This window comes from Mustela putorius, unplaced genomic scaffold (genome assembly GCF_011764305.1).
Source record: "Mustela putorius furo isolate JIRA1106 unplaced genomic scaffold, ASM1176430v1.1 tig00003942_pilon_pilon_pilon, whole genome shotgun sequence".
NCBI lineage: Eukaryota > Metazoa > Chordata > Mammalia > Carnivora > Mustelidae > Mustela > Mustela putorius.
Window position 1 is genome coordinate 281,806 of NW_025422087.1, and position 17,585 is coordinate 299,390.

The window sequence follows — 17,585 nt, forward strand, 5'->3', positions numbered from 1 at the left end:
CACAACCATAAGTAAAGATTTATTCAGCCAGATACAGAAATCAATAGTCATAAAAAGGAAAAATTAGTAAATTTCATCAAAAATAAAAATTTCTGCTCACTTTAGATTGAAGAACCACAATCAAACACATTAAAAGTAAGTTTCTGTATTTCTTTCTATGCCAAACTGAATTTACACTTATTAACATATACATGAAGAATGCCTGTTCCTAAAATGAATGAGTTGTTTTTAAAACACTTTGCCCAAGTTCAATAAAGAGAGAAGCACAAAAACCATAAATGCACAGCGCAGTGAGTTCTCACATAGTGAACTAACATAACCAGACCCAGATCAAGATCAAGAAACAGAATCCTGAAGGTCCCTTGTCTCCCCCTTCTGTCACTCCCTGGCCCTCCCCAAAGGTAATCTCCATCATGACATCTAACATCACTAACCACAGTTTAATGGATTTTAATTCTTCAAAACTAATTAGAACATGTAGAAGTGTAGATACTGAAGAACTGATAGTTAAGGTACAGATATACTTCCTTTAGATTCAAGAACATTAAAAATCTACCAATTACTTGAAATATAATTTCCAACATGGCATACCTTTGGTTATGAAAGAATGCCCTCTACCTCACCTCTACTCTTCCCTCATGGAGGTAATTTTTTTTGGGGGGGGGGGGGTTAAGATTTTGTTTATTTATTTGACAGACAGAGATCCCAAGTAGGCAGAGTGGTAGGCAGAGAGAAAGGAAGGCAGGCTCCCTGCTTAGCAGAAAGCCTGATGGCAGGCTCGATACCAGGACCCTGAAACCATGACCTGAGCCGAAGGCAGGGGCTTAACCCACTGAGCCACCCATGCACACCTCATGGAGCTAATTCTTACATGTCTTCCAAAACCTGCAACCTTCCTTGATTCTCTTGGTTAGAGATGTGGGTAATTTTCTCACTCTCCATATACTTCTATCATTGCTCTTCATACACTATTTTTTTTTAAAGATTTTATTTACTTATTTAAGAGAGAGTGAGAGAAAACATGAGAGGGGAGAAGATCAGAGAGAGATGCAGACTCCCCATGGAGCTGGGAGCCCAATGTGGGACTCGGTCCCCAGACTCCCGGATCATGACCTGAGCCGAAGGCAGTTGCTTAACCAACTGAGCCATCCAGGTGCCCTTTTTTTTTTAGTTCCCGTACACTATTACTGTAAGATTTAGGAGTGCCTTTCATCAGTGTGTAAATATTTAAGGCCAGGGATTCTCACTTGCTCTGTTTCTTTACTTTTACCTACTCTAGTTCTCATTAACATAATACACAACAAATGGCTGTTAACAGAAACCCCAGTGGTATAGAATATGTTAAATGGGTAAAATTATTTAAATTAATATATCCAGGTCACAACAGCCTATTATCTGTAGACAGATACAAGGGCTAAAAGTGACAAAAACAAAGATTTTAATACATATTCTAGAATATTTTGATTAAAGTCAGAATAGACAAATTTGGATCCACAGTGTTACAACAGTAACAACTGAAGTAAAATCTCATGGAAGTAATACTCAGTTTAAATGTGTGAATAATTATTTAGTAATGCATTAACATGAATGTTTTCCTTTGGAATCAAAATGAGATGCTAACACCATATGGAAAGCTATGCTTCCAAAAGAAAACAGCACATATTTTACATATTCAAATGAACAGATAAAATGAAAATCAAATAATACAATCTCATTTTAAGTTCATGTAAGTAATGACATCAATCTCATCTTATTAAAATAGGAATATTAATTTTAATGAACTAACATAGATTCATACACATTTACTTTTATTGCACCCAATGAAATAATATGAATAACTGGACCCTTAATATTTAGTGACATTTATTGGAAAAATACACATTTATATAAACAACTAATCTTGACTCACTCCCAAACAAATGAATTTACATAGTTATTCCTGCTAGAACTACATGCCACCTTTACTTCTCTTAGGAAACAAACATATTTTTCTATAGATTGTCAATAAGAAAAATATTTACCAACTTTCAATTAATGTGTATATGTGACAAACAAAATTCAGAGACCTACATAGTTGACACTCATAAGTCAATTGATAATAATGATTATAAAAAGAACTTCACTTACTGCTATTTCTCTACATGCCGACATAGAGATCCCAGTTCCTTCTATTTGTTTTAAAGCATAGTCTTTATCATCTTTCCTGTAAAAACAAAGTTATTTTAATATTGGATAAAACTAAATGTATGTGCATTTTTAATAAAATATAAATATAAATCACGTAATACATTTTTGATACCTTTCACATGTAATCACAGAATATCATATAGGAAAAAGGTTTTGGATAATCTAGTTCAATCCCACTATTTGATGAGGAAAGTCAGATTCAAAGTAATAAAAAGATTTGTCCAAGGCTCCATGGTTTGGGAAGGCAAAGACTTAGAAATAGGTTCTTCCTGTTCTAATATATATACATTTCCTTTCTATATATGTATGTGTTCGTGTGTGTGCTGTAACACTCAACAAACACACATACACAACTTGTTTTCTAAAACCCTTTCAGATATTGGTGGGTCAAAAAATTAAGAAATGAATGTATCACTAAAGTACAAAATGGTGATAATTCCAAACAAGTTATAGTCCTCATATCCCCCAATACCTTCGAAGAGAGTCACTCAACATGGTTTATTGAGCACTTACTACGTATTCAGAACTGTGTTCAGTATTGGGGATGGAGCAGAGTTCCTTCTTCTATAGAGCTTTCTGCATCTACTGGTCTAGACAGATAAACAACTAACACACCACAGTACAGTATGATAAGTGCTATGATAGGGCAAGTGTAAACCACAGAGGTTATTCAATGGTCACTCGGGTAGAGGACCTAAGCAAAAACTTCTCAAAAGAACCACCACTGGAATGAAGCCTGAACAGCAATTCTTGAACTCTTTTGACCCAGGACCCCTTTACTCTCTTGGATATTACTAAAAACTCTCAAGAATTTTTGTTTTATCTATCATTATTTACCCTATTAGATTTCTTTAAATGGAAACTTCTAAAAACAGAGAATGCAAAAGCATATACCTACTAGCCACCAGAGCAATGACATCAAAATGTTATGACACCTTTGGAAAAAACGCACTGTACATTCATGAGACAGTAAGAAAAGGAAATACCGATGACCCTGAACAACATGGGTTTGAGCTGCGTGGTCCATTTATATGCAGATTTTTAAAATAAATACAATACAGTACTAAATTTTATGATTTTCTTACCATTTTCTTTTTCCAAGTTTCCTTTATTGTAAGAATACACTATGTATCACATATACATACTAAATACGTATTAATCTACTATGTATCTGTAAGGTTATTAGTAGTGAAGTTATTGGGGAAGTAAAAGTTATATATGAATTGGGGAGGAGTCAAGATGGCGGAGAAGTAGCAGGCTGAGACTACTTCAGCTAGCCTGAGATCAGCTAGATAGCTTATCTAAAGATTGCAAACACCTGAAAATCCATCGGCAGATCGAAGAGAAGAAGAACAGCAATTCTGGAAACAGAAAAACAACCACTTTCTGAAAGGTAGGACCCACGGAGAAGTGAATCCAAAGCGACGGTAAGCTAGACCCCGGGGGGAGGGGCCGGGTCCCGGCAAGCGGCGGAGCAACCGCCCACAAAATCAGGACTTTTAAAAGTCTGTTCCGCTGAGGGACATTGCTCCAGAGGCTAAACCGGGGCGAAGCCCACACAGGGTCAGCGTGGCTTCAGGTCAGGCAGGGTCACAGAAGGATCGGGGGTGTCTGAGTGTCTCAGAGCTTGCGGGTATTGGAACGGGAAAGCCGGCTACAGAGACAGAGCCGGCAGTAAGCTCGCAGCTCGGGGTTACCTTGAACCGGTCGCAGGCTCGGTGAGCTCGGAGCGCGGCCGGAGGTCAGGCAGACAGGAGTAACTGGGCGCTGTTCTCTGAGGGCGCACTGAGGAGTGGGGCCCTGGGCTCTCGGGTCCTCCGGGCCGGAGACCAGGAGGCCGCCATTTGTATTCCCGTCCTCCGGAAGTCTATGGAAAGCGCTCAGGGAACAAAAGTCCTGAAAGCAAACCCGAGCGGATTACTCACCCCAGCCCCCAGTAAGGGCGGTGTAATTTGGCCTGGGGCAAAGACACTTGAGAATCACTACAACAGGCCCCTCCCCCAGAAGATCAACAAGAAATCCAGCCAAGACCAAGTTCACCTACCAAGGAGTGCGGTTTCAATACCAAGGAGAGCAGCAGAATTCCAGAGGAGGAGAAAGCCAAGCACGGAACTCATGGCTTTTTCCCTGTGATTTTTCTTAGTCTTTCAGTTAATTTAATTTTTTTCTTTTTCATTTTTTCTTTCTTTTTTTTCTCGCCTTCGGGAAAAAAAATTTTTTTTTAACTTTTACCTTTTTCTTTTTTAATGATTTTTTACTAGTTTATCTAATATATATATTTTTTCTTTTTTGCATTTTTCTTAGGTGTTTTCTTTTTTTAAATTCTTTTCTTTTCTTTTTTTTTTCTTTTCTTTTTTTTTTTCCTTCTTCCTTTTTGAACCTCTTTTTATCCCCTTACTCCCCCCTCACGATTTTGGATCTCTTCTAATTTGGTTAAAGCACATTTTCCTGGGGTTGTTGCCACCCTTTTAGTATTTTACTTGCCCCTTCATATACTCTTATCTGGACAAAATGACAAGACGGAAAAATTCAACACAAAAAAAAGAACAAGAGGCAGTACCGAAGGCTAGGGACCTAATCAATACAGACATTGGTAATATGTCAGATCTAGAGTTCAGAATGACAATTCTCAAGGTTCTAGCCAGGCTCGAAAAAGGCCTGGAAGATATTAGAGAAACCCTCTCAAGAGATATAAAAGCCCTTTCTGGAGAAATAAAAAAACTAAAATCTAACCAAGTTGAAATCAAAAAAGCTATTAATGAGGTGCAATCAAAAATGGAGGCTCTCACTGCTAGGATAAATGAGGCAGAAGAAAGAATTAGTGATATAGAAGACCAAATGACAGAGAATAAAGAAGATGAGCAAAAGAGGGACAAACAGCTACTGGACCACGAGGGGAGAATTCAAGAGATAAGTGACACCATAAGACGAAACAACATTAGAATAATTGGGATTCCAGAAGAAGAAGAAAGAGAGAGGGGAGCAGAAGGTATACTGGAGAGAATTACTGGGGAGAATTTCCCCAATATGGCAAAGGGAACGAGCATCAAAATTCAGGAGGTTCAGAGAACGCCCCTCAAAATCAATAAGAATAGGCCAACACCCCGTCACCTAATAGTAAAATTCACAAGTCTCAGTGACAAAGAGAAAATCCTGAAAGCAGCCCGGGAAACGAAGTCTGTAACATACAATGGTAAAAATATTAGATTGGCAGCTGACTTATCCACAGAGACCTGGCAGGCCAGAAAGAGCTGGCATGATATTTTCAGAGCACTAAACGAGAAAAACATGCAGCAAAGAATAGTATATAAAGCGAGGCTATCATTGAAAATAGAAGGAGAGATTAAAAGCTTCCAGGACAAACAAAAACTGAAAGAATTTGCAAATACCAAACCAACTCTACAGGAAATATTGAAAGGGGTCCTCTAAGCAAAGAGAGAGCCTACAAGTGGTAGATCAGAAAGGCACAGAGACCATATACAGTAACAGTCACCTTATAGGCAATACAATGGCACTAAATTCATATCTCTCAATAGTTACCCTGAATGTTAATGGGATAAAAGCCCCTGTCAAAGACACAGGGTATCAGAATGGATAAAAAAACAAGACCCGGGCGCCTGGATGGCACAGTGGGTTAAGCCACTGCCTTCGGCTCAGGTCAAGATCTCAGGGTCCTGGGATCGAGTCCCGCATCGGGCTCTCTGCTCAGCAGGGAGCCTGCTTCCTTATCTCTCCCTCTCTGCCTGCCTCTCAGTGTACTTGTAATTTCTCTCTGTCAAATAAATAAATAAAATCTTTAAAAAAAAAAAAAACACACAAAACCCATCTATATGTTGCCTCCAAGAAACTCATTTTAAGCCCGAAGACACCTCCAGATTTAAAGTGAGGGGGTGGAAAAGAATTTACCATGCTAATGGACATCAGAAGAAAGCAGGAGTGGCAATCCTTATATCAGATCCATTAGATTTTAAGCCAAAGACTATAATAAGACATGAGGAAGGACACTATATCATACTCAAAGGGTCTGTCCAACAAGAAGATTTAACAATTTTAAATATCTATGCCCCCAACGTGGGAGCAGCCAACTATATAAACCAATTAATAACAAAATCAAAGAAACACATCAACAATAATACAATAATAGTAGGGGACTTTAACACTCCCCTCACTGAAATGGACAGATCATCCAAGCAAAAGATCAGCAAGGAAATAAAGGCCTTAAACGACACACTGGACCAGATGGACATCACAGATATATTCAGAACATTTCATCCCAAAGCAACAGAATACACATTCTTCTCTAGTGCACATGGAACATTCTCCAGAATAGATCACATCCTCGGTCCTAAATCAGGACTCAACCGGTATCAAAACATTGGGATCATTCCCTGCATATTTTCAGACCACAATGCTCTAAAGCTAGAACTCAACCACAAAAGGAAGTTTGGAAAGAACCCAAATACATGAAGACTAAACAGCATCCTTCTAAAGAATGAATGGGTCAACCGGGAAATTAAAGAAGAATTGAAAAGAATCATGGAAACAAATGATAATGAAAATACAAAGGTTCAAAATCTGTGGGACACAACAAAGGCAGTCCTGAGAGGAAAATATATAGCGGTACAGGCCTTTCTCAAGAAACAAGAAAGGTCTCAGGTACACAACCTAACCCTACACCTACAGGAGCTGGAGAAAGAACAAGAAAGAAACCCTAAGCCCAGCAGGAGAAGAGAAATCATAAAGATCAGAGCAGAAATCAATGAAATAGAAACCAAAAAAACAATAGAACAAATCAACGAAACTAGGAGCTGGTTCTTTGAAAGAATTAATAAAATTGATAAACCCCTGGCCCGACTTATCCAAAAGAAAAGAGAAAGGACCCAAATAAATAAAATCATGAATGAAAGAGGAGAGATCACAACTAACACCAAAGAAATACAAACTATTATAAGAACATACTATGAGCAACTCTACGCCAATAAATTTGACAATCTGGAAGAAATGGATGCATTCCTAGAAACATATAAACTACCACAACTGAACCTGGAAGAAATAGAAAGCCTGAACAGACCCATAACCAGTAAGGAGATTGAAACAGTCATTAAAAATCTCCAAACAAACAAAAGCCCAGGGCCAGACCGCTTCCCGGGGGAATTCTACCAAACATTTAAAGAAGAACTAATTCCTAATCTCCTGAAACTGTTCCAAAAAATAGAAATGGAAGGAAAACTTCCAAACTCATTTTATGAGGCCAGCATCACCTTGATCCCAAAACCAGACAAGGATCCCACCAAAAAAGAGAGCTATAGACCAATATCCTTGATGAACACAGATGCGAAAATACTCAATAAAATACTAGCCAATAGGATTCAACAGTACATTAAAAAGATTATTCACCACGACCAAGTGGGATTTATTCCAGGGCTGCAAGGTTGGTTCAACATCCGCAAATCAGTCAATGTGATACAACACATCAATAAAAGAAAGAACAAGAACCATATGATACTCTCAATAGATGCTGAAAAAGCATCTGACAAAGTTCAGCATCCCTTCCTGATCAAAACTCTTCAAAGTGTAGGGATAGAGGGCACATACCTCAATATCCTCAAAGCCATCTATGAAAAACCCACCGCAAATATCATTCTCAATGGAGAAAAACTGAAAGCTTTTCCGCTAAGGTCAGGAACACGGCAGGGATGTCCATTATCACCACTGCTATTCAACATAGTACTAGAGGTCCTAGCCTCAGCAATCAGACAACAAAAGGAAATTAAAGGCATCCAAATCGGCAAAGAAGAAGTCAAATTATCACTCTTCGCAGATGATATGATACTATATGTGGAAAACCCAAAAGACTCCACTCCAAAACTGCTAGAACTTATACAGGAATTCAGTAAAGTGTCAGGATATAAAATCAATGCACAGAAATCAGTTGCATTTCTCTACACCAACAGCAAGACAGAAGAAAGAGAAATTAAGGAGTCAATCCCATCTACAATTGCACCCAAAACCATTAGATACCTAGGAATAAACCTAACCAAAGAGACACAGAATCTATACTCAGAAAACTATAAAGTACTCATGAAAGAAATTGAGGAAGACACAAAGAAATGGAAAAATGTTCCATGCTCCTGGATTGGAAGAATAAATATCGTGAAAATGTCTATGCTACCTAAAGCAATCTACACATTTAATGCAATTCCTATCAAAGTACCATCCATCTTTTTCAAAGAAATGGAACAAATAATGCTAAAATTTATATGGAACCAGAAAAGACCTCGAATAGCCAAAGGGATATTGAAAAAGAAAGCCAAAGTTGGTGGCATCACAATTCCAGACTTCAAGCTCTATTACAAAGCTGTCATCATGAAGACAGCATGGTACTGGCACAAAAACAGACACATAGATCAATGCAACAGAATAGAGAGCCCAGAAATAGACCCTCAACTCTATGGCCAACTAATCTTCGACAAAGCAGGAAAGAATGTCCGATGGAAAAAAGACAGCCTCTTCAATAAATGGTGCTGGGAAAATTGGACAGCCACATGCAGAAAAATGAAATTGGACCATTTCCTTACACCACACACAAAAATAGAGTCAAAATGGATCAAGGACCTCAATGTGCGAAAGGAATCCATCAAAATCCTTGAGGAGAACACAGTCAGCAACCTCTTCGACCTCTGCCGCAGCAACATCTTCCTAGGAACAAAGCAAAAGGCAAGGGAAGCAAGGGCAAAAATGAACTATTGGGATTTCATCAAGATCAAAAGCTTTTGCACAGCAAAGGAAACAGTTAACAAAATCAAAAGACAACTGACAGAATGGGAGAAGATATTTGCAAACGACATATCAGATAAAGGACTAGTGTCCAGAATCTATAAAGAACTTATCAAACTCAACACCCAAATAACAAATAATCCAATCAAGAAATGGGCAGAGGACATGAACAGATATTTCTGCAAAGAAGACATCCAGATGGCCAACAGACACATGAAAAAGTGCTCCATATCACTCGGCATCAGGGAAATACAAATCAAAACCACAATGAGATATCACCTCACACCAGTCAGAATGGCTAAAATCAACAAGTCAGGAAATGACAGATGCTGGCGAGGATGCGGAGAAAGGGGAACCCTCCTCCACTGTTGGTGGGAATGCAAGCTGGTGCAGCCACTCTGGAAAACAGCATGGAGGTTCCTCAAAATGTTGAAAATAGAACTGCCCTATGACCCAGCAATTGCACTATTGGGTATTTACCCTAAAGATACAAACGTAGTGATCCAAAGGGGCACGTGCACCCGAATGTTTATAGCAGCAATGTCCACAATAGCCAAACTATGGAAAGAACCTAGATGTCCATCAACAGATGAATGGATCAAGAAGATGTGGTATATATACACAATGGAATACTATGCAGCCATCAAAAGAAATGAAATCTTGCCATTTGCGACAACATGGATGGAACTAGAGCATATCATGCTTAGCGAAATAAGTCAAGCAGAGAAAGACAACTATCATATGATCTCCCTGATATGAGGAAGTGGTGATGCAACATGGGGGCTTAAGTGGGTAGGAGAAGAATAAATGAAACAAGATGGGATTGGGAGGAAGACAAACCGTAAGTGACTCTTAATCTCACAAAACAAACTGAGGGTTGCTGGGGGGAGGGGGTTTGGGAGAAGGGGGTGGGATTATGGACATTGGGGAGGGTATGTGCTTTGGTGAGTGCTGTGAAGTGTGTAAACCTGGTGATTCACAGACCTGTACCCCTGGGGATAAAAATATATGTTTATAAAAAATAAAAAATTAATAAAAAAAAAAAAAAAAAAAAAAAAACAAACAAGCAATAAATAAATAAATAAATGTTTAAAAGAAAAGAAGTTATATATGAATTTTATTTATTTATTTATTTATTTATAAGGATTTTATTTATTTGACAGACAAAGATCACAAGTAGGCAGAGAGGGCAGGCAGAGAGAGAGAGAGAGAGAGGAGGAAGCAGGCTCCCAGCTGAGCAGAGAGCCCGATGTGGAGCTTGATCCTAAGACCCTGGGATCATGACCTGAGCTGAAGGCAGAGGCTTTAATCCACTGCGCCACCCAGGCGTCCTTATATATGAATTTTACATAGTGGTGGGCTATTGGAGCCCAACCCCAACCTCCATGTTATTCAAGGGTCAACTGTAGTATCATAGCACTACAATGAAAACAGTGCCAACCACATGGACCCTCTGAAAGGACTGTGTCTGAGGGGTAACTAGCAGTTCCCAGATCAGACTTCAGAAACTGCTGGTGTGTGTGTGTGTGTGTGTGTGTGTGTGTTATGAGTTAAGGGGAAAACACAATGTGAAGACAAATGAAACGAAAGAAAACCATCTGAGGGAGAACAGACACCATAAACAATGGGGGATAAGGCTGATGGCATTAATCAGGAACCACAACGTAAAAGTCTTTTTACTCCAAGAATAACAGGAAGCACTCCATTTAAGATTTCTTTCATAAGAAATACCAATTAGGGATGCCTGGGTGGGGGTGCCTGAATGCCTCAGTGGGTTAAAGCCTCTGCCTTCAGCTTGGGTCACGATGCCAGGGTCCTGAAATCAAGCCCCGCTTCGGGCTCTCTGCTCAGTGGGGAGCCTGCTTCCCTTCCTCTTTCTCTGCCTGCCTCTCTGCCTACTTGTGATCTCTGTCAAATAAATAAATAAAATCTTTTAAAAAAGAAAGAAAGAAAGAAAGAAAAGGGATGCCTGGGTGGCTCAATCAGTTAAGCGTCTGCCTTCAGCTCAGGGTCGTGGGATGCACATCAGGCTCCCTGCTCAGTGGGGGGAATTTGCTTTTCCCTTTCTCCTTCTCCCTGCTTGTGCATGTTCTCTCTCTCATATAAATAAATAAAACCTTAAAAAAAAAGAAAATATCAATTATATTTTATTTGAAAAAATATGTCTGGCTGCCATTTGAATGCTTAGGGGGAGTAAATAAGAACAGGAGGCAGAGAAGCCAGTTAAAAGTAAACAGTGTTAAAATTACTCAGGTGAAAGATGATGATGGTGGCCACAGAATGGTGGCTGCCATACGGGGTAGACTGGAGCGATATAAGGCAGAACCAATAGCACCTGGTGACTGAACTCTGGGCAGAAGGAAGAGGAGTCAAAGAAAATGATTTCTGCTCTAGCAATAGGTTAATGGCATATTACTGACTGAAATAAAAAAAACAGCAGGAGGAAAAGATCTGAGCGAACAAGATGACAGTTCTGTCTTGTGCAGGTTGAGTCTACAGTACATATGAGACACCTAAGTGAAAATGCCAAGCTGAATAAACACGTCTAAAGCTCTAGAGAAAGCTGAAGACACCAATTTACTATAATCAGCATATCCACAGTAATTAAAGCTATGAGAGTAAAGTGACACCAAAGAGAAGCACTGTCAAAAAAAAAAAAAAATTTTTTGAAAAAGGGAAGAATAGTAAATAGTATCAGAAGCTGCAAAGAAGGCTAATAAGGTAAGAATGAGGAAGTGTCCCCTGAATTTAGGAATGATGAAGTCACCAGACAGTAGATTAGGCAAAAATAGGGGGAGTGATGTTGCAGCAGGGTGTGTACTGCGGAAGGCTGAGGAATGAATGGGGCATAAGCAAACTAAGGAAGTATAGGTATCAGAAGGGGAAAAAGATGTCAGTAGCTGGAGTAATATATAGGTTAAAGAATTATTATTTTTTTCAAGATGGAAAAGACCTAAATAGAGTAAGTACTGACAGGAAAAACCCAGAGAAAAGGAGTTACTGATATGAGAGAGAGAGGTAAAAATTTCAAGAGCAAAGACTGAAATGCTGGGGCAGGGGGTGGGTGGAGATTAGAGAGGGCTAGAAGGAGGAATATTTTAAGGAAGAGTTCTCATCTTGATGGCTTTCATATTTTCCTGATGTTGGGAATTAGGTCATAAACTAAAGTAAGGGCAAAGGTGGTAGAGTTCAAGATACAATGAAAGGAGGTTTGGTTGAATAAATGAGTAAATCCTTATAAAATAAATTCCTTTAAGCCCATTTAATACCTTATTATCTTCAATTATTATTAAAACTTACATAGCTTTATCTTTGTTTTTACAACATACATACACCAAATCCTTAGTTGTGGGGAAAAAATCCCAATTCCAACATTATTTTTCAGAAAAAAGATTTGTTTTACAACATTCAGCTTTATAATGTATTTTCTAGTAAAGAACCACAGGTACTCATTATTTTAAAAATACATTAAGTGTATATCTATACTTAATGTTCACTAAGTCTGAATGATTTCTGAAAGACTTAAAAAAAAAAGAAGTTAAGGAGAGTGACACACACACAAAAATGAAGTCAAGGGGCGCCTGGATGGCTCAGTCAGTTGAGCAACTGACTCTTGGTTTTGGTTCCAGTCCTGATTTCAGGGTCATGAAAAATAGCCCCGCACAGGGCTCCACACTCCGGGGGAGTAAATAGTTAGCAGGTAGTCTGCTTGAGATTCTCTCTCTTTCCTTCTCCTTCTGCTCTCTCTCTCAAAATAAATAAATAAATCTTGGGGCACCTGGGTGGCTCAGTGGGTTAAGGCCTCTGCCTTCGGCTCAGGTCATGATCCCAGGGTCCGGGGATCGAGCCCCACGTTGGGCTCTCTGCTCAGCAGGGAGCCTGCTTCCTTTCCTCTCTCTCTGCCTCTCTGCCTCCCTGTGATTTCTGTCTGTCAAAATAAATAAAATCTTTAGAAAAATAAATAAATCTTTAAAATAAATGAATAGGTAGGAAAAAAGAAAGAATGAAGTCAGAGTCAGAATAAGTCTATTATATACTTTCACATATATGGTACTGATTTAACCAGAAGATTAACCCAGGAGTGTAAGAAATTGCTCTGTGTCCTATTTGAGGATAGCATCTTAGATCTGAGCATTCTAAGGAGAAAGTGATGAGAAAGAAAATAAATTTAATCAAAGGCTTATCCCTTCACCTCCTTAACAATGACTCCGAATTTCTCTTATTTATAAATACCCAAGTTGCTAGATGTAAATGTCTTCTCAATGAACTGAAAAATTCTCATCTGTAGACAGTCCTCATCCCCATCCCAAGTAATCATATGTCTTATATTTTATAAAAGTAAATGATGAGAAAGGTGAAATTGTACAATAAAAAAAACTGAAGATGTTTAATTATCAAAAAGGCCACTTCCTCTTGAAAATCACTGAACACAATTAACATCATAATGTAATAGTGCTTTGTGGTTTACAGAGCGCATTTATTTATATATCCATCTACACAGTCATAGTAAAATGGCACAATGGAGAGGGAAAGGATCTGTTCCCTAGTTTCAGTCATGATCCAGTTGAAGTAGTCAGACTATATAAATAAATAATCGTACTAAGGTGTTCTATGTGCTATAAATAGAGGGGATAAGACTATAGCTTGAAGGATTGAAGCAAGATGAAAGAAAGCTTCAGAAAGAGACTACTTAGGCAGAGATTCTTAAGACCTCAGAAGTCTGTCAGGAAAGGAGGGAGGGGCTGGGGAGAGAAATCAGTAGCTGGAGCCAACATCCCAAAAAGTGAGAATAGCCATGCACAACAATACAGAAACACAGGGGAGGTGTGACATGCTCAGAGAATAGCAGAGAGAAGCAGTAGCAGTTTAATAGCATCAAACATGCTGACAGCTCTGAGAAAGGATGATTTCAGGAACAGGCAGAGGTAAGATGGGAGAGGGTCTTCTATGTCAGCTGTCTCCTAAGAGGGGTATAGAGTTTATGTGATGTGCTTTACTTCAGGGAGAGAAAAAACATGTAAGTATGTGAAGAAAATATTACATTAAAAAATAATAAATAAAGCTGAGGAAAAGTATGCTATGTGAGAAGACGAAAAAGAGGAGGATGAAACCATAATGAACACATGCCTTTAAAAGACAGGAGAATTAAGTCAATAATATAAAACGGTTGTTAAAGAGTAGTTTTAAAAAATGAGCAGTGTTTTGGTAAAATAGCATAGTGAAGGGGCGCCTGGGTGGCTCAGTGGGTTAAAGCCTCTGCCTTCGGCTCAGGTCATGATCCCAGGGTCCTGGGCTCTCTGCTCGGCAGGGAGCCTGCTTCCTCCTCTCTCTGCCTGCCTCTCTGCCTACTTGTGATCTGTCAAATAAATAAATAAATAAAATCTTTTTTAAAAAAATAGCATAGTGAATACACATATGAAATTTCACTTCCCTCCTACAACCCTACTAAACCTATGGTAAAGAAATGTTTAAAAGATATAAACTCATATAGATGAAAAATGGAGAGAAGGCAGCAAAAAACTTCGGAAACTAAAAAGTAAGTGGACAAATACTGACTGAGAGGATCCAGGAAAACTAACTCAGAAGCTGACAGTGAAGAATGCTAAGAACCAATTAGATGTACACAGCAATTTCCTCCAAAATCAGAGAACTGAGAGTATTAGATATCTCTGGAGGTTGAACTGGTTGGATAGAAAATGAAGTTGAAGAGATATTCTAGCAAATAGAACAATAAAATAAAGAAAAACAGAAAAATCAGACAACCAGCCCATGGAATCCAGTATACAAATAATTAAGAGTTCTAGAAAGAAAGAACAGAGAACAGAAAGAAAGAAAATTAATGAAGTGATTCAAGGAAACGTCCTAAACTGAATGACAGGGTTTATAAAACTCAAAGGGTCCAATGAGTTCCCATCACAAATAGTTGAAAATAGATCTATATCAAGACACAATATTTAGACATTTCAGAAAAATGGAGACGAGCAGATTTAACATGCTTGCATGTTAAATAGGTAATGGGTCACTGAGAAAGGACCAATATTACTCAACCATGAGAAAGAATGAAATCCTGCCATCTGTGACAACATGGATGAACCTGAGGACATTAAGCTAAGTGAGATAAATCAGAGAAAGACAAACACTGTACAATATCACTTACATGTGGAATCCCGGAACTCATAAAAACAGAAAGTACAATGGTGGTTACCAGGGGCTAGGCACACTGGGGAGACACTGTAAGGGTACAAACTTGCAACCAGAAGATAAAAACGTCCTGGAGACTCAACAAACAACATAGTGATTATAGACAACACCGTATTATAAACTTCAAAGTTAGTTACTAAGAGACTAGATCTTAAATTTTCCCACCAAAAAAGGAAATGATAATTATGTGACATGATATAAGTGTTAGTTACACTACAGTGGTAATCATATTGCAATATATAATTTGATCAGTCAGTTGTATACCTTAAATTTACACAATACTATATGTGAATTATAACTCAATAAAATTAAATTTTAAAAAAGGATTAGGAATCAGGATACCTGTGGACTTCTCAATAGCAGTTTTATTAGCTAGAAGTTCTAGAGCAACTGCATGCCGTAAAATCATGAAGTATTGATTACAGTGTCAGTAGATGTGGTTTGGAGTTTAAGACTCTGTTCTGGAGAATTACACTGTCAGTAGCAATGACAAGAAAACATTATGGAGGAGTTGGCCAGATCAAGGAGCTTGAGCCAGAATGTGAAATAAGTGCACTGCTTCCTTCATTCTTTAGGGGGAAAAAAGTCATGCTGGGGGGGGGGGGAGGAAATAAACAGCTTAACTAATCACTGTGTTTAGTTATGTAGTAAAAATTGTGAATTACACAAAGTCTAATGTGTTAAACTGAAGATGTAATTATCTTTATTATGCAGTAATCTGGAAGTACATCATAAGCAACTGTCATTGTGTGCTGCAGTTTGATGGTTACTGCAGGGAAAAGGCCTGGGAGGGTGCTAGACTACAGTATGCAATCTTAGTGACGGTACAAGACAACAAGCTGAGCTGGCCAAATCACAAAGATGTGAACTCAACCACCTAACTTGCTGTAGTGTGATATACCTTAGGTATTTCTAATGATCTTAACATTTCTATTTTGGGAAAGAATGCTCTTAATATATAATACTGGGTCTAAGCCATTTTTAAAATCATTTTTAATAAAATCTCCTTATTTAAAAAGATTAAAGGTCCTAATAATTATTATTCCTATTGAGATAGTATTTTCAAATATAGCATGGAACTACTTTTTACCTTTGGATACCACAACTAAGGCTCATGTATTATTATAATTTAAAATTCTTTTTGATTTTGTCTTTTGTGACTTAGGTCCCCAAATCAAAATAATAAACTTTTAGACTTAAAGTATCTCTATCTCTGGATTTCCTATTTTGAAAACTGTATTCTCTCCAAATTGATTTATTTGACCAATCAAAAGAGAAGTTCAGTCTTTATAGATTAAATGCAAATAAAATGTATTCACGTAGATACATATGCTTACTGTTTTATATACTTTAAGTCGAGAAGAGGCAGACTTATGTTCTTATAGAAAAACTGGTACAATAACTGTTTCAATTTGATTTTTGTTTCTAGGTTTTAATATCCTTGTCGATCAGAAACAAGCATAGCACACTTGATGGTAGAAATCAAGGAGTCCTGCAGGATGATTGAAATCCTCACTGTTTACAATACCTTCTAATTCTGTGGGTAATCACTGACTGAATCTTTAGAAATTGTGCAACATATAGTTAATACAGGAGCCTTTCTCTCCCATAAAAAATTCTAGTTAACATAAAAATTTTCCAGAGCTGTTCAATCTTATCTTCCCTTGCTAGATATTTAATCAGCTCAACATGCTCTCCGATTAGGTGACTGGCTATTTTTGCAGCATTGTTAGGGAAAGACTGCACTTGAACCCCCATGGAAATGACCTTGGCATATTTTGTTGACAACTAAAACAGCAGTAAAACTCCTTGGATGCACAGCTCTCAATTACAGTGACATAACACATCCTCAAATTACTGGAAGACAGTCCCAGCCAGAGACCTCAAATTGAGGATTCCTAAGAATCTTCCAGAAGATGATCCTGGAGAATGAGACAGCTTCCACCCAGGATCCACAGAACAAGATCTAAATGGCCTGAACCAAAGACTGTTGGGCTAAATCTGCATGCCCTCGCCAACCCCCAACCTCTTTTCTATCTTCTATGCTGGTTTAAATTTCTGAATTGTTACTAGACACCTATTACGTCTAATAAAAATACTCATAATACTGCTCTTTGTATCCCTAGTCATTCCTTGTATGAGTCCAATTCCTGGCTACAATTTGCTCATGATTTCACTAAAATATGCAAACAAACTAATTACTGAGATTGTAGCCACCTTCTCTTGGGTCCAACTCCGGTTACTCTAACTCCTAGGCAATCATACTCAAATACAAAGCAACTTCTGAAATAGTAAACTCAAAACGGTAAACAGGACAGGCAGCCCCTGTGATGTCAAACCTAGGAAAGTTTCTGTCTACACCAAAACCACACTTGAACTTGGCTTTTTGCTTAGAAACAGATTACTACTTATCAATCTCT

The 17,585-nt window shown here is 38.2% G+C and overlaps 1 protein-coding gene across 4 annotated transcripts in view; it reads right to left on the reverse strand.

Moving 5' to 3' along the window:
* Positions 1–17,585, reverse strand: part of CDK8 (cyclin dependent kinase 8) — a 136,091-nt gene that overhangs the window by 65,044 nt on the left and 53,462 nt on the right. For all 4 annotated transcript variants that reach the window (XM_045069518.1, XM_045069517.1, XM_004781478.3 and 1 more), the window contains exon 2: positions 2,128–2,203. In XM_045069518.1, the coding sequence (XP_044925453.1) occupies positions 2,128–2,203 (76 nt within the window). The remainder of the gene's footprint in view (positions 1–2,127; positions 2,204–17,585) is intronic.